The sequence below is a fragment of the Prinia subflava genome, chromosome Z, assembly GCF_021018805.1.
Source record: "Prinia subflava isolate CZ2003 ecotype Zambia chromosome Z, Cam_Psub_1.2, whole genome shotgun sequence".
NCBI lineage: Eukaryota > Metazoa > Chordata > Aves > Passeriformes > Cisticolidae > Prinia > Prinia subflava.
This window is the reverse complement of record NC_086283.1, coordinates 48,779,418-48,797,684: the sequence shown is the minus strand read 5'-3', so window position 1 is coordinate 48,797,684 and position 18,267 is coordinate 48,779,418. Positions and strand designations below refer to the sequence as shown.

At 39.1% G+C, this 18,267-nt stretch overlaps 1 protein-coding gene across 2 annotated transcripts in view; it reads left to right on the top strand.

The window, feature by feature from the left end:
- Positions 1-18,267, top strand: part of LOC134564674 (transducin-like enhancer protein 1) — an 81,783-nt gene that overhangs the window by 26,437 nt on the left and 37,079 nt on the right. For both annotated transcript variants that reach the window (XM_063423695.1, XM_063423696.1), the window contains exons 7-8: positions 16,652-16,856; positions 17,598-17,614. In XM_063423695.1, coding sequence (XP_063279765.1) covers positions 16,652-16,856; positions 17,598-17,614 — 222 coding nt within the window. The remainder of the gene's footprint in view (positions 1-16,651; positions 16,857-17,597; positions 17,615-18,267) is intronic.

The window sequence follows — 18,267 nt, the reverse complement described above, 5'->3', positions numbered from 1 at the left end:
TGGACACCTATTATGGGCATGAAAGATCATCAAACTTCTTTTCAGGGTGCAAATAGGCTGGATCAATCTGTAACAGTAGAAGATACAATCAACAGGCTTCTGGTGTCACAGTACCTAAAATACATGCATATGATAATTCTAATGAGGATAGCAGGGAAATTTCATTTTGCTAGCTGGTACTAACTTGCCTGGTTTCTTTTGACTAAATAAAATTCTGCATTTTTGCCAGGATTTGCCTTTTTCCCCCCCTCTTCCTTTCTGTCCTTAAGGGCCATTGCTTCCTGACACCACATGATTCAAGAGTTTCCCAATTGGCTTCCTTCAATTAGAGAAATTCCTGTTACTCTTGTGCAATGTGTGGGTTCTGCAAGGGAACGAAGACTTTTTAATTACTGGGAATAATGTTTTAAAAACAAAATTATTTTGAACTATATTTATTTTATACTTTTTATTTTCAGTTATAAAGAGAGAGGCCTGTCAGTGGACAGACTATGAGGATAGAGACTTACGGTCTGTCGGGACTAGGATTTTTCAGAGAATTTGCCTACAAAATCAAAAGCTGGGCTTTAGAATAGGTGTATATTAAGCACGTACAAAACAGAATGAATAAATTGACACATTTTTTTAAGAAAGTAATATAGTTGGACTCAGTGAGCTACCAAGCAGTGCTAATCCTCTGTGCTGATTAAAAATTCTTACTTCAGGAAAAAGCCTTGGGTGATGTTTGGTTATTAACAGTCATACTTCTGGCCTTACATTTATCCTGCATGTTCGTGAAGGTTTTTACTTTCAGCCATGGGGTAGCAGCATGGCTCAACAATCTCCTTTAGTTTTTTTTTATATAGCTCCATTTAACATTTATTATATTAGAGTTGAATGAAGTAGCAATTTTTCTAGATAAATAATGAACAAAGCAGAAACCCTAACTAAAAGGGTAAGTGCCCCCATTAACTCCTTGGCAGTGCTGCAGGCAGTGTCCACTTCTGTGGTTAAGGAATAATCTAGATCATGGTATGAAAGAATTTGGTAGACTATTACGATTTAAGTTGAAGGGTTGTTTTGGGCTTCTTTGTGGGTATCTTGTGTTTTTTGGGTTTTGTTTCATTGTTTGCTTGGTTTTTGTGGGGTTGTTTTCTTGAGTTATATCTAGAAAGTAAAAGGTTTGTGTTAAGGAGTATAAGTGACAGTTAAGCAAGATTAGATTTACTTTCTAATCCATAAACTAGTTTTATGAGTAGAATGTGCAAATATCTGAATAAGAAATACAAGCAGCAAACTGGAAACTTTCTTTGGCACTGCATTTTTGATGCATGATTTTGGCATACCACTAACAAGGCAAGTATGTCTTATTTTTTTCCTGTTAAGGTGGGTTGCTAATGATTTAGTGAAATATGAATCTTTTGGACTGACAGTGCTCCTGAGACAGATTGAGTTGTTGGCCTCCGAAAGGCCTCTCCACTGTTGCATGAGGTGATTGGCTAAAGGATTAGCAAGATGTGGGATTATTTTTTCTCTCTTGGCTGTGGTTGCCAGCTATCTCTGGGATTGTAGTGTGTGAAGCTTAAGAGGATGAGGTTAACCTCTTGAGGGTTTATTCTTATGAGTGTGTAGTTAATCCTTAGAAAGCCTATAAATAACTAGGCTGTATGTTTCATTATAAAATAGAAATACAGACTAGAGCAGAAATGAATGCAGAATTTAGTGCAAGGGAAGAGCTAAGCAGCTGTAGCATTACTTTAGATCCTTCTCAGCCATGATCTGCATTATGTGCTGAGGGAGGGGAAATTGCCTAGTTCTTTTAAATTAAATAAAATGAGATCTAGTGAGCACAAGACACTCTCCTCACTTTTAACATATACTCCCAGTAACTCCAAGTCAAAATTACTGAACTCTGGCAATAGGAGCTCTATTGTGAAGCAACATCCTGGGTTTATTCTTCATATTTTAGAACACATAGCAATCTTAGTTTTATCCTAGGCTTCATGGTAGCTACATTTAGAATACAAAGGTTCCCGACTTAATTTACCAGTTTAGAGAAGATAGCAAAGGAGGGAAGGTATTTGTCAGCATGGTAGTCAGTATTCTCAAAATACTAGTCCCCAAACAATGGTGAGAGTTTTACTGTTAGTGCCACTAAGCTTGGAGGATAAATAAGGAAGTGGTATTGATATGTATTGGTAACTTGACCTACTCTAAAGAGAAAATCTGGGAGGCGTGCAAAATACAAAAGAGTGGTGTTAACCAAACTTTGTTTTGTCTTGGTAGCCCACCCCCACACACCCACTCTCTGTGGACTGATGGGAAATAAAGAATCTTGGAGCAGCAATATAGAAGAAGGTAGTATTGTACAAGACAATTTTCTGTAGAAGAAAGTATTCTCAGTCATTCTGGAGAGGGCAAAGTTGCATCCAAAAGTCAAAAGGAATTGAATTGCAGGCCAGACCTCCATTGTCTTGCAAGGCTGCATGTGGGGTGGGTGGAAAAAGCTTCACCATGGATCTTGCCCAGGTGGCTCTCATCAAGATCTAGTATCTAAACTACAAGTCAAAGATGAGACCAAGGATGCAGTTACAAATTTGTGAAGCCTGAGAGCTTTCAGGAAAGGAGGGACAGTATGACAGTTAAACAAAAATATTGTTAGCTAGTGCTAAGACCTGAAGATAAGCAGCTTCAACTGTGAATGCAGAGAGAAGGTAAATTCTTATGAGATAGCGTGTGGGGTACCAAATGTGAATTGGTACTTCTCGCTAGATTCCTTTTTACTGAGTAGATGTTGGAGATATAGCATGCACACTTTGAATGCTGTAGATATCAAAACTAGTCTGTTTTGTAGCTGAGGTGAATGAGTTTGGAAAAAAGTGTGTGTGATAACAGTGAACAAAAGACATTCTAATTGGAACATGTGATTTCAGGAGGGGTTAGAAGGATTTGATATTGAAGAGTTGATTGATTTGGTTTAGACTGGTTTAGAAAGAATGAATGGTTTTGCTGGAATATAAGGGAATGAAGTTGGATACAAAGGCTGGAATAGTGCAGTTGAAAGCAAGAATTTGCAGCATGTGGTTGGAGCAGTATGCATATTCATATACGTATGAATACATATGGTATGGAGCAGTATTCATATATGTAACTGGCACAGAGAGTAATCTATCCTAGAGGAAATGAAAGTATTACTTTATCTAGAAAGTGATTCAACTCACCTCTCTTGATTCAAGTTTATAGGCAGAATAGCTTACCTTGTTTGAAGATAGTGATAAATAGTAATAAAAACAAGGTTAAGTAAAACGAGACAAAATAAAGATATGTACATAACTTTGTCTTACAAATGTCTGCTTTGCTTTCATATGTAGTGAGATATGTGAGGGAATGGGAGTAGATAAAGAGTCAGTAGGCTGAGATAAAATATGATATAACCTTCAGTACTTGGAAACTACTGGAAAGCAGTTGGAAATATGTTTGGAGCAGTAAGGAGTTGCACGGCAAAGGAGAATTGGTTGATGCAGACAAAAGAAAAATTCAGGTTGGACTGCATATGAGAAATGAAATGTAAAGGAGTTAGTTGAGTAAAGTCAAAGGATGGTTATGTTCATGGAGTTGTCCCATTCCAGCATGAGTAGGAGTAGAGAAAGTTGTTGGGAGTTAGGATGTTGAATGATACAGAGTTGCAAGTTGGCCTACTTCTCAGTAAAAATGGTGCAAAGAACAAACCATACAGATTTTGAGAAGAAGATTCTAAAAAACTGAGGTAAACTAATTGGCACTGCATGGATGGGAGTGATGCAGACTGCACAGGCAAAATATACTTCTAACTAGGTGCCAGTGTCAACAATGGAGTCACTGAGAGTAGAAATGTGCAGAGGAAGATGCAGGTGGAGGAAGATTTAGGGGAAGACAAGAACCATTCTTCTGGGGTGACTTCATGGTGTTTGTATCTCCATTCATCTGTTTAGCCCAGAAATTAGTTGTGCACCTTTAAGACTTATTCTGAGGGTGAAGCTGGGAAAAAAAGAAACGAGAGCGAAGAGGGGAAAGGAGAAGCACAGAGTTTGTTTTCAGAAACTGCACTTGCTCCCCAGCATTCTGCTCCTGGATGGTGTTGTCTGCAGACCAACAACAAGAAAGAGTTCTCCTTTGTTTTTCAGTTAGTTTAGCTAGCTGAGGCAGAGAAGTTCCCTGGACTCTTTTTAAATTTTTGTTGAACTGTTTAAACCTGTTCTGGACTGAAAACACCCAGATCTCATGCCTGTGGCCCACTGGGGCTCAGGACAGCATTTTTCAGCACCAGAGGGACTGATGAGAGAGTGGAGTGGATGAGCTGAGCTAGTCCATGGTGAGGACTTGCTCAATTTTACCATCTCTTCAGGACAAAGAGAGGTTTTCTTGTTTAATATTAATTTTTTGTGCTTGTGAACACTTTGCTTATTAAAGAAACAGTTTTTTCTGCTTTTCTCTAAGGAAATTTTTTCCCAAACTGGTTGGGAGAGGGGGTGCTTGAATTTGCTGTCTAGAGGGACTCCATTTGGAGGTGTCCTCCCAAAATTTTCCCTAAACCAGGACAACTGTAAATATAAACATTGGAAATGTGCAAGTAAACAGCAACCTGCTTGCTGTGTTTTTCATGGAGGAAGGTCAAGACAGACTTGAGAGAAGGTCTGCGTGGGAGGACAAACAAGAAGCTTGCCTTCCTTACTCCTGTGTAGAGAGAGGCTAGCATAGGCAGTTAGGATGACTTTAGGAAATAGTAAAGGCATGACAAAGACACAGTTTTCACAGTATTTTGCAGTATCTCTTCAATATGCACAAGGGTTTGTTTCAATTGCAGAATTTTTGTTATCTTGTAACTGCATTATTTTTGAAGTTTTCAGAGTACTTACTGAACTACCGAGGTTGCTATCTTGTGTAATAGTTAATTGCCTGAAATTCAGCTGCCTGAAACAGTATTTAGTACTATTTAGAAAGGTGCTGGCTAACTGGCTCTTTAGATTGAGTACTTAAAAACTGCAGTAGTGAGGAAGTAAAAGCAAGAATTAGCAAAATTGCCTAAATGCATGTTCAGAATTAATTGTTGTTTGCTGTGTCAAAGATGTTATGGTATGTAGAGAAAATGCACAAGATTCTGGTCCTGGCCTGGAACACTGAATAAAGATTGGTGTAATGCTCTTCTTTTGACTGTCATATATTTCATTTTTTGGTGTCTCTGAAATGTTTTTGTAATTAGTAATAGCTGGGACAAAAGGGTAGTGAGTATAATTTCAAATCCTCTTTTTAAGTTCTGGACTTAAATTTACCAAAAAGCCTTGCTACTTAATCATTTCTGTCATGTTCAGGAAGAGTTAAATTTTTGGAGACTAAAAGAGCCTGGAAGGAAAATAAATACTTTTTAAGATAATCATACGTCAGTAATAAAACCCTCTAGAGTAATATCTGTAAGTAATTTCCAAATTGGTGCATGCTTGCACTAGTTGTTTTTGGCAGCTTTGCAGTAGGAGCATGCTTTTGAAGTGTTGTTGGATGGTGGTGGTATGCTAACAGTAGCTAAAAAGGCAAATACATAGATTTGAGGTTAGAAGGTGAGTAATAGCAGGAATTTATGGTTGCCGCAGAAATTAAATGTGCTGGCAGTTTCTGCAGAGCAGAAGCAGTGTGTGCTGACAGCTTCATTCTAGGGACTTCAGGCTTGCATTTGAGTCTTTAGAGAAGGCAGTATGTACTAGTCTAAAATTAAAGAAAAGCTTTGTTCTTGTACTGACTTAGCTGACAGTGATAGAGGAATGTGAACGGTTTCAGAAAACCCAGCCTTTGTCTTATCTGGACCAGGAGATTTTGAAGTCATCTTCTGTGACACTTAGACAGTGATTCTGGATTTGATACTTTCTTACAGAATCTGGGAAATCCTTTGGAGACAGACATGTTTTCCGGAGCAAGGATCATTTTTTCTGTGGTGACTCTGACGCTGCCCTTCCTGTCCTGCAGCATCTGTTTTTTACAAAGACTTGTCTGGCTCTTCCGTTGTCGCAGTCCTTTTCTCCTGGTTGCCTTCTGCTTTGCTGTTTATCGCTTATTTCTTCAGAATTTAGTCTAGGAAAAGAAAAAAACCCCATGATTTTATCTAAGTTAAAAGCAAGGCAAATAACGTAATTAATACAAAGGCCCTTAATAACATGGTCGTCTGATTAATTTCTATTTGATTTTGTTGATTTGTTTCTTTTGCTCTGAGGTGTCTGAGACAGGAATTGTTCTTAAATAAGCCCTGGAGTACACATTTTTTTATATGTACAAACACACCGAAGATGTATATTTTTATGTAGAAGTATAAACAGTCAATATATATGTCATATACACAGAACATATATCTATATAGTGTATATATATAGAACATGTATATATAATATATAGTATGTGTTCTATGTAACAATATATTAGTGAGATATTAAGATGTAAAATATTGTGTATATGTCACATAAAATATGGTGTGTTTGTACATACATATAAAAGGTTATACTAGCAAAAGAACTTCTTTAGTTTGTGGGCTGCTTACTGTATTGTTCTACTCATCCTTCAGTGGAGCTGCATGGGGTACAGCCTACAGAGTTTTAAGTTGACTTGCATTGCCTAAAAGCCCAGAGGAAGGAAGGCTTTTCTGTTGGCACAGGCCTTTGTGTGGGTGCAGCTATAGTAGTGGAGTGTTAAAGCACCTTAGGGAGAAGATGTCACTGAACTGGAAGAATTCCATCTACTGGGAATGCCCTGCATCCTCACTGCAGAGCTCTGCCTGCATGTGGCAGGATGATGCATAGAGGCTCCACAGCATAGAGAGGACCAATCCTGCTGGCAGTGCTATATAATCATTCCATCTATGATTGTGGGAAATCCTGCCATTTAAGAATTACCACTAAAAATTTGTTAAATAGTTAATTGCCAATCACTTTAGAGGAAAAACAGCTGATGGTCTTATTCACTGGGTGCGGTGGTGAAAAATTTGGGTGGGGTCACACACATCTGTCATTTATTGTTCACAAAAGTGATCTGAAGTGTATTATTGCTTACCTTTCTAATTCTGGTGCCTAGGCTTGCCCTGGAAGATGCCAAAAGGAAAGGCAGTGAAACCTACCTGTTTACAGTAAGACAGGAAGGTGCAGTGAAGATAGGAGTTGCTGCTCAGATTTGTACTAAAGGAAAGATAAGAGTCCTTTCTCCCTTGTGATGTATAGTGATAATGTGGAAACTAATCAATGGTTAATAAGTTACCCTTGAATCTTAATTTTTAAATGCTTTTTGAATTATATTGGGAAGCACTGAACATCTCAGTTTCTTAGTTCTGTAAGTGTAAAACTAACTACAGTATTAAAATTTAAGAGTGGGATCTCGTGATTCAGAAAAAGTACTGTGTGTACTAGTACTGGCCATACAATTAAGAGCAGCCCAAGCCTTTTGGGTATTGGAAGACTTTCTTTTTTTTCTCTCCACCTTGAAAAAATTCAAATTTCTCATAAAAATAGAAAATATTTCAGCATGCAAGCAGAAGAATACATATGCAGAATCAGAATCAAAGAATAGGTAAGTTTGGAAGGGACCACAGGGGGACATCTGTTCTAACCTCCCTGCTCAGACCAAGTCATCCTAGAACACATGGCACAGTACTGTCCAGATGGTTCTTGAATATCTCCCTTGAGGGAGACTCCAAAACCTTTCTTGACAATCTGTGCCAGTGCTCAGTCACCTGCACAGGAAAGAAGTTCTAGCTCATGTTCAAGTGGAGCATCCTGTGCATCAGTTTGTTCCCATTGCTCAGCAGTGATACTGCTCAGTGCCCCCAAGCAGAGCCTGGATCCATCAGCTTGACACCCTCCCTTCAGATATTCACAGATCTTGATGAGCACCCATCTGTCATCTGTTCTTGAGGCTGAACAGGCCCAGCTCTCTCAGCCTTTCCTGATACATGAGGTGCTCCGTTTCCCTAATCATCTTAATAACTTCACTGGGTGAAGGCTTCACTAGAACTGAGTAGAGGGGCAGGATCACTTCCCTTGTCGTGCTGGCAATGCTCTTCCTGATGCACCCCAGGACAACATTGGCCTTCTTGGCCACCAGGACACACTGCTGGCTCATGGACAACTTGTTGTCCACCAGGACCCCCAGGTCCTTCTCCACGGAGCTGTTTTCTAACAGATCAGCCCCCAGCCTGTGCTGGTACCTGGGGTTATTCCTCCCCAGTGCAGGACCCTGTATTTGCCCGTGTCAGATTTCAGAAGGTTCCTCTCTGCTCATCTCTCCACCCTGTTGAGGTCCCTCTGAAAGGCTGCACTCTGGGGTACTGGCCACTGCTCCCAGCTTTGTGCTGTCAGTGACCTGCTGAGGAGACATCTGTCCCGTTGTCCAAGTCACTGATGAACAAATTAAACAATACTGGGGTTATTTTCAACCTTGGGGTACAGGCTTCCAGCTAGGCTTCATGCTGTTTTGAAGTAGCTGTGTGGATTACTTTGAGCATGTTGCTGGACCTTCTGTATCGTATTTTTTCCTATTAATAGTTAAAGTGACACAAGGGCTTACTGTACTTATAATCACTGTATCAGTGGATCACTGAAATACAACTTCTCTGTCTTAGTTACTTTTGAGCTGAAATTAATTTGTGAAAAAAGGACTGTTTGGGGAATGTGTGTGGCAAGCTGCCTTTATCCTAGTATAGCATTAGTTTTCTGTTTTATGAGAAGCCATTTGTGCAACCCTTTACTGCTTAAAAATGTTGTTGTGCAATTGATACTTAGTAGTGTGGTTTGCGTTGTCTGAACAAGCGAAAACAGGAAATGGGAAAAACTTTGAAGAGGTTTCTTCTCAGAAGTTTAACAGACTTAGTTCTTCTTTCTGACTTGGATATTTGCTCTGACATAAATTCTCTTCCCAGTAAAGTTGTGAGGTTTCATTTGCTTTTTTTGTGGGAGTGGAAAATCAATGTGGAGAATCTAAGACACTACCTTATACATCTCCTTTAATAAAGCATGAGAAAGAAACAGGATTTTGCCCATGGGACAGCTGGGCCTTTAAATAATCATGCCACTGCCACACAAATTCTATATGTGTGAAATATATGGCTTTGAATAGCTTTTGTTAATGTTGTCCTTTTAGGGACTTAAATTTCTGACATTTCCTGTGGTTTATAGATGGAAGAGACTTGCTGAAGACACTATTCTTTGTTTCTGAAGGGACATCTCTTCCCACATTAGGCACTGTGGCTTGTTCACTTAAGGATAGTTTTCAAACAAATTCTACAAACCCACATTCTTGGCTCAGTAGCTAGACCTGCAGTGGTGGGCACTTAATTTTTTTTTTACAGTCATAGAGTGTGGCTTTCTTCCTGTCAGAATAAAGGATTTAGAAGACAAGGAAACAAGGAAACCAGATTGGCCAAAATAAACAAGTATTTCAAAGCAAGTAGTTAGAATATTAAGAAAATATAGTACCTGACTCATTTTTCTAAAACTTGTTTAAACAGGGGAAACAACAGTAAGCAGTAAGGATTGGCACATGGTCTAGTGACAGGCTTGTCACTAGCAGGGGGGCTACAAAGATGATTAAAGAACTGGAACATCTCACTTATGAGGAAAGGCTTACAGACTTGGGCCTGTTGAGCCTCCAGAAGAGATGACTGAGGGCAGTCTTCATGAGTGTCTGTGAGTATCTGAAGGGAGGGTGTCAGAGGATGGATACAGGCTCTGCATGGTGGTGCTGAGCAGTAGCACAAGAGGCCACTGTCACAAATGGATGCACAGAAAGTTCCCTTTGAGTATGAGGAATAAATTTACTTTGTGAGTGACCTAGTGCAGGAACAGGTCTTCCAGAGAGGTTGTGGAGTCTCCCTCACTGGAGATATTCAAGAAATACATGGACACAATCCTGTGCCATGTGCTCTGGGATGACCTGGCTTGAGCAGGGAGGTTGGACCAGATGTCTTCCTGTGGTCCCTCGAAACCTCAGGTATTCTGTGATTCTGCAGTCATGACTTCATGAATCATGAAGTGGATAAGGTTGGAAGAGACCAGTGGAGATCATCTAGTCTACTTGCTCCTGCTCAAACAGGACCACCTAGGGCCAGTTATGCAGGACCACATCCATCCAGCTTTTGATTATGTTCAAGGATGGAAACTCCAAAGCTCTCTGGGTAGCCTGTGCAAGAGCTCGGTCAAAAAATGAGTGTGTTCTAATGTTCAAGATGAACCTCACATGTTTTAATCTGCACCCATTGCCTCTTGTCTTGTGATTGGGCCGTAAAGTGATGGATTATAAAGATAAGGGACTAGGGTATGTCATAAGAGGAAGGGCTAAGAGACCTGGGACTATTTAGCCATCTCTAGACATATTGTTGGATACTCTGTTTTGTTCACATTTCTTGTAAGGAGAAATCCAGAACAGGACTTAGTAATCCAGCTGTTGTTTCAACAGTGATAAATAGAGAAGAAGAAGTGGGTCTCTCCCTAGACCCACTGGCAAATACTTTGTCTAATGCAGCTCAAGGTGCCATTCACCTGCTTTTCTACAAGGGAACATTGCTGCTGGCTCATGCACAATTTGATATGGAGGGACCTTTCCTGCAAATCTGCTTTCTAGCTGTGTGGACCCCAACATTTGAGTTTATGGGATTGTTCTGCCTGGTGCAGGATACTTGCCCTTGTTGAATGTCATGAGTTTCCTGTGAGTCCATTTTTCCAGCCTGTTGAGTTCTCTGTGTGTGTCATCGCAGCTGTCTGGTGTATCAGCCACTCTACACAGTTGTGTACTGCCAGCAAAAAAAACCAAACTCAGACCTTAGTTTTGTAAATTGCTGCAGTAGTACTGAAGATCAGGGTTGAAATAAGTCAAAGGAAACTGTCTTGTGGGGACTATTAATACACTTTGTGTGGTGATATTATCAAGGAAAAAGAAACATGTAGAAGCATCAAGAAAACATGACAGCTGCTGCCAAAACAAAATTGGAAAATGGAGCAGTAAGTAGTGCATATTTGGTGTTTCATAAACAAATCTGTTTACCTATGATAGAAAAGTTTGGATTGGAAGCAACTTTCAAAGATCAAGTCCAACTCCTCTGACACCTTCCATGAGACAGGTTGCTCAAAATCCCATCCAACCTGACTTTGAGCACTTCCATGGATGGGGCATCCAGTGTCTCACCACCCACAACATACAAAGTTTTGTCATTGTATCCTATGTAAACTTACCATCTTTCAGTGTGAAACTTCAGCCTCTGTAGCCCTGGTAAAAAGTCTTTCCATTTTCTTACAGACCCACTTGCTATATAGAGATCACAGTAAGGTGTCCCTGGGGCCTTTAGGCTGAACAACCCTGACTTTGTCTTTTTTCTTAGGAAAGATGTTCCAGCCCTCTCAGATAATTTTTGGGCCTTCTCTGAACCTTGTGTAGAAGGTTAATGTCTTTCTTGCACTGTGGACCCCAGAGTAGGGCATGATACTCCTGTAGGCATCTCATGATGTAAAGGAAAGAAGAGGGACAGAATCACTTCCTTTGACCTGCTGGCCAAGTTCTTTTGCTGCATCCCATCCAGTGGGCATTCTGGGCTGCAGATGCAATAATCCAATGATTTATCATCTTCTAGCATCCACCAGTCCTTTTCAGCAGGGCTATTCCCAAGCCCTTCATCCCCCAGTCTAGGAATTGTCACAATTCAGGTGCCAGACATTGCATTTGGCATTGTAGAACTTCATGAGAACCTCATGAGATGGTCCCACTTCTCAGGCCTGTCAAAGTCCATCTCAATGTCACCCCTTCCCTTCAGTGAATCAGTTGCACTGCACAGCTTAGTGTCATCTGCAAACTTGCAGAGGGCACAGTTAGTCCCATTGCCTGTGTTAATGATGAAGATGTTGAGCTGTATTGGTCACATTTTGTCCCTCCTGAGGGACATCACTAGTGTTTTCCACACTAGTGAAGCCATTGACTCTTTGGGTTAAAGTTTCATTGACTCTTCAGATGCAGTCATGCATCCAGTTTCTCATCCATGTAATAATCCATCCCTTAATGCACTATTTCTTTGAGTGGCAAGAATTTTGTGAGGAGCCATATCAAAGACATGTCAGAAGTCTTAAGTAGATGGTCCCTTTAGAAAGGAAGTGAATATGGTAATGAAACTGAACACAGTAATACGTGTTTTCCTCTCACGTCTTTCTGTCTGCTTGAGCTGAACAAAATCACATTTCTTCTGTTTTATGAAAGTTGACATGAAATAGTGTCCTTTACATTTTAGGTCTCTAAATGACTTGTGTTTTCCAGATATTTTTTCAGAACATCTCTATGGAGCTTGTAAGATTTTTGAAAATTTTTTCTTTGTTTATTTTTCAAGTGTTTATTTAGAAAAGCACAAGAGAAGACAACTATTGTGGTTTGGGACAAAGCATAACCTTTTTTCCAGTGTTCATTTACAATCACATCTGAATTTTTAATTCAACGCGTTTCAAGAGATACAGAAGAGTACATCATAGGTCTGTTTAAAAACAGAAGAAAGCTCTAAATGCTTAATGATAATGATTAAAAACATATTTAAGTTAAAAAGGTGTTAAAGTAAATTCAGGTGTTTGAGATCTCAACAGAGCTGCTTTAAGGTGAGGAGTGGGGTTGTAGGAGCTTATTGTCTATCTTTATGAGCAAGGAGCCTAAGGGACACCTGTCACTATTTAATTACAGGAACTCTGTTTCACAGAGACATGCTAACTGTCTTTGGAAGTCTTTGTCAGAGATTGAAAATGAATTTCCACATTTTAAGTCCTGATTAAAGATTTCTTCGTAGCTGGACTTTGCCTAAAATGTGGGAGATGAAAAACTGTACTGCCTTTAAAATTGTTAGGACGTGCTTGCTCGGAGATACTAATGCTGTTTTTTATATGCCAAATTTTGGGTCTTTATGGTTTGGTTATGGAGATGCTGGGAAATAAAAATCTGAGGCAGTAAAACCTACATCTAAACAGTACAGTAATATGAGTTTGTAATTCCTTTTCTCCCTTTACAAATATGAAGAACTGGATTTTGTTTGCAACAAAATGGTGGGTGAGCTGATATTTTTAAAATCACTGCTGTGGCTAATTATCTTAGTGCAGTCACTTAAGTATGCATCATTGCACTCTTCTCTACCTTCCCATTTTCCTCTGAAAGTGGACACAGCCTTTGCTCTGCAAGTAATGATAATAATTGGTACTAAGACAGACCTGTTACTCATCCTTTTTTGAGCACATTTCTTATGGCAGATGTCTAGTTTTTAATTAACTGCTAATGAACATGCCTAGTAGACCATGATACTGCTGCCAACCTACTCCGTTTTATATCTCACTGCTGCTAAGCTCTTGAAAGGTTACAGAGCAGGCATTAGTGTCTTTGAAGTGATGGGAAAGTGATTATATGCATAACATAATTGTTTGTAGGATCTACTGTGGCAAATGTTTAGTTATTAAATGCATCTGGTGAACATTGCTGTTATCCTCTCCCTTGTCTTTATTTTCTTCTTTATTTTATCCCTTCTACAAAGATAATACAATATGCTTTCAAAAATAAAAGTTTTTTAAATAGAAAGAATATGAACTTCTGGAAAGGATCATTTCTATGGATGATTCCTTGTCTCTTAGGGAGAACTTCAAACCTATTATGAATAACATATAAGCAGTAAATCTGTATATCAAAGTCCTAAACAGCAGTGAACATCAGATAATAAACATGAGATCATGACATAACTTTGGTGGCTTAAAAGACTATGATCGGTCTTAAGTCAGTTTCATGGAGTGCCAGATTTATGGATCTTTTGTGTACCATGCTTGTAAGTAACCATTTGCAAAGCTACAAAAACGTGCAGAGCAGCTTTGCAATGCACTAGCAGCTCTCACACCATACTTTGCCCATTGCCCCTCACTGTGTGCAATACCAGTGAACACAGGACACAGCACTCCCACTCTGAGCTTCAGAAACTTCTACATAGCATTAATCTTCCTCATTTCTCTGACTTCCATCATGCGTGGTGTGTAGGCTACAAGCCAGAACCAGGGAGATGGCAGGTAATGTGCCCCTAACATTTCTTAAAACCTTAACCTATGCTTCCTGAAATCAAGTGAGTTAACCTGTTTTCAAATTAAACCAAGCAGGAGAGACATAAGTAAGGATTGTCTTTGCACACTTCCTAAATGTAGGATGGAAACAATTTAACTCCTGTTCCCTGTTTTGACTTTACTGTGGTCACACTGCAAAAGAAACTAGTTTGAGCTTATTGTTGGAAAAGGGAGGAGGCTTTTCTCCATGAAACCAGTTTGGAAGGAATAAAATTGCTTTTTATTCTTAGGCAGTTACACACCAAAACTAGGTAATGTAGGGTGATAGTGTAGCTGGGGACCAGTAAGACCACTGCCAACGATGCTGCACAGTACTGCTGATTCATGTTGCCTCACAGCTGGAGTGCAGATAACTGATCTGGCTGAATTGGTCAAGGAGGAAGGAGGTAAATTACCATCTCCAAGAGAGGCTGCCAAAATATCAGGTTATCACCAGTTTTGAGGAAATGTGCTGGCAGCTACTAGTCGCGTTAAAGTCTGTGTGTAGAGAGATGTTGTATTGTTCTTTTGAGGTTGGATCAAAAAACAAAAAAAAACCAAAAAAAACCAACAAAGCCCCTAAAACAAACCTCTGCAGTCCTGTCAGACCTTACAGTGCTCCTTACTGATAGTTCTTCAGTTAAGTGAAGCTTCACTAGCAAAAATTGATGGATATCGTAGAAAGTGGTCTACTGTGTTAACTACTTAAAGTCAGTGATTCCTAATACTTCTTTCAAAATGTTGCTTTTTGTGCTGTTGTAAACACATTAATTTAGAAGAAAAAGAAGTATTTATCTTTTACCTTATTTTCTAAACATACTAAAAAGGGTGGTGATATGTTTTGAAATGTAGACTAGCATGGCTTTTTATGCAGCACTCAAAAATAAATTCCTGATACATGGTGTGAGAAAGACTTGGTAAGTGTGGGGCTTTATAGAATTGACTAATGGATTGTGGTAAATTTAAAGATTGTCTTGTATATCAAAGTAAGTAAATGATTGCTGCATGACAGTTGGGACAGCAGAAAAGTGAAAAACTAGCAAGTGCAGTCCAGAGTTTTTGAACGTCAGCCCCTGTGTCTGCATAAACATCTCAAGGCATGCCTTTGGATGGGGTTATGAGAAGTAAAAGTGTAGGACTTCAGTAGTTATATATATAAATAGTAATATATAAATCCATTCTTATGCCAGTAGATGTTATACAGGTACCTATGACAGTTTGTCTTGAAAAGTCTTCACACCTAAAGAAACAGATAAAATATTTCTGCATTATTTTGAATTGAGTTTTTTTGTAATGATGGGTGAAATATTGTAAGCTGCAATCCAGGTATGGTTTCAGTAGCTACCAACAGTACTGTGACAATTTTACATGCTATTACAGGATCACTAGCATTCACCTGGTCAAACTTGAATTCATCCTGTTCAGACATATGTCTATTTGTCTTCTCTTCAATCCCATAAATTGGATGGCACTCTAGCTTTTTCCTGGTATCTGCCTTGAGCAGAGGGATGGTGGAGAGTGGCCAAGGTGAAGAGGATTATTCTGTCTTCTATTCATATGCCCAGACACAAGGAAGCAGGAGAGAGAGGCAGAAAATCTGTTAACCTCGAGCAGATTATGGGAGCTATGACTAATCTGAAGGTGCTTTTGATGCTTCATTTTCTAAAAAAAACCTGTGCTGAGCATTTTGGACTAGTTAAATGGATAGTTGATCTTGGTAAACATTAATAAAACCATGAAAGTTTTAACTAGAAAATATCTTAATATTTAAACTATGGGGAAGACATTCTAATGTAAATACTCAGTGTCTAAAATTACTTACACATTATTTTAGCCCATTGGTTACAGGGTTGTATGTCTACTCATTGTGATTTTGATCTTGCAAGCTACTTTTAAAACAGGTGGATGTATTCATTAATACCATGGTTCTTGTTGAGAATTCCATGCTGTCTAAAATACCTGGATTTTCAGCTCAAACCTGGTTCCTAAACAGAGTGTTAAGTTGTGAATAATTTCCCCTCTTTCCCCTAAATACCTTGGCTAGACCAAAAGGCAAATTAAATTTTACTAAATATGAAATTTAGCATATATTTTACATTTTTTAATATTCAGGATAGAAATGTACTTGCTGCTTCCAAATTGAGGGAAGAGAGGGATGTGAGTTTAAATCAATCTTGCTGCTGAAACTTTTTTTTTCAGAGCAGTGATAAGTCTTTCTATAGAAAAGGAAAGGTGTTTGATTCTTCTGCTGCTGTTCCTGTTGCCAGAGATGCTGTGGCAGGCAGTAGCTGCCCAAAACAATCTGTAGTTGCTGAACTTACTCATTGGGCTGCAAATTAAGTATCTAGATAGCTTTTCTGGGACATGAGCAGAATTGTCCTCAGACAGCAGCGTATAATGCAGCATGTATAGTGTGGTGGGTTAAAGGGGAAGGGCTAAATTAGAATAAGAAGAAACAAGTAAATGCCAAAATCCACAATAGATTCTCAATAATTAACCAAATATCTGCCTTATCTTTCCCAAACTATGTGTACACGTTGTTCTTCTGGGGATGATGATACCACTGGGAACAGCAGCAGCAGTTGCAGGCTCAGCATCTCTCTCATGGCCATGGACCTCCAGTGCCTCTAACGCCACATCCATCAGGACTTCAGCCTCCAGGAATCCCTCCACTTGGAAGCAGTGCTGGCCTTCTTGCCCTCTCCAGTGCTTTGGGTGGGCAGTCTCACTTGGCAATAAAAGATGACAAGAAACATCACGATGCAGACCACCACAGAGGTGAGAGGCATGGCAGGCCTGATTAGGACATTGTCAAATTTGCACATTGCTGCAAATTATGTGCATCTCTAAAGAATTCAAGTTATATAGAATGAGAAAAAACTGCTGGCAAACTTTAAAATGTCTGCACATAAACCACTGAAGCAAAATTCAGCTTGGAATTTTTCAATATTTTAAAGGGGATCACTAGGTGTCACCTGCTCTACATTTTGCAGGGTCTTTTGACATCCTGGTAAATGCTTAGTTGTAATAGCAGTGGCCTGCACCATATTGTGGAAAATTGTTAAACTGCATAATGGTGATTTTTTCAAAGCAAGTAATGTTGTGAAATGGGTGGGTGGGAAGGTAGGGGGAACAAGAAGTTAAATTTTAAAGTGAATGTGTTCAAACAAAAGATTTAAATAATTGCATCTGTTACTTTAGTTTCATAAGCTTAAATTCTAGTACTCAGTTAAATATTGGGCAAAATTGCACTTGACTAATTTTTGAAAAGAGAATAATTTATTCTGTCATGAAATAAAACTAGGCTTTGTGTATGGTTAAACTGTAAATCATGTTTACAAAATACTGTAATTTTCAGGAAATCACTGTATTAGGAATGTGCAATGACTTATATAAATAAAAGCCATTTTAAAACTGTTTGTGGCTTGTGTTCTAATTTTTTCCCCCCTTTTTATTTCTGTTCTTGCCTCTGTGTCTGAACGGGCATGTCTATCCATTTCTTGGTTACTGCGGGAGCAGACAGAGAGCCAGGCACAGTAAGTACCAAAATTCCTGCTAATGTTTCCACTTCCAATAATGTAATAATCAGATGTTATGTTGTTTGTCTGTTTTGTCTTCCCTTTAGCTGTTTTCATGGTACAAGGCATATGTGTTTTCTGTTAAGATATGTCTTGGTTTACGCAGAACACCAGATTATTTGTTTGATGGACTGTATCAAGGAGTTTTGTTTCTGAGCAGAATGCTATCAGGTAAACTTGAAATTTAGTTTGCTTATTGGAGGAAAAAAGGGGGCATGAAGCTGCAAGTCACAAAGAACATTGCAAACACAGCATTTTTAGTCCAGAGTTAAGATTTGTAGTCTCTAGGATTTTCAGGAATTAGAGTTGGAGACCAGTTGAGAAATTTAAATGTGAGTATTTTAAATGTGTCGAGATGGTGTTTGGCCCTAGGAGGTTATTTTAACTGCATCTGTTTAAGCCATACTAATGTCATTACTGCTTAATTTGTGTTTCAGGTGTAACTCCTACAGCGATACTTTTTTCCCTGTAGATGTAAGCTGTAATAGAATTGGCCTTGTCTGAAAAGCCCTCTAAAGAAGTACTTGCTGCTTTTCATGCTGTTTCGTTTTCAGTGATATTGCTGTATAAATCTGTTAGACATGGTCATATGCAGTTTAATGTCAGTTCAA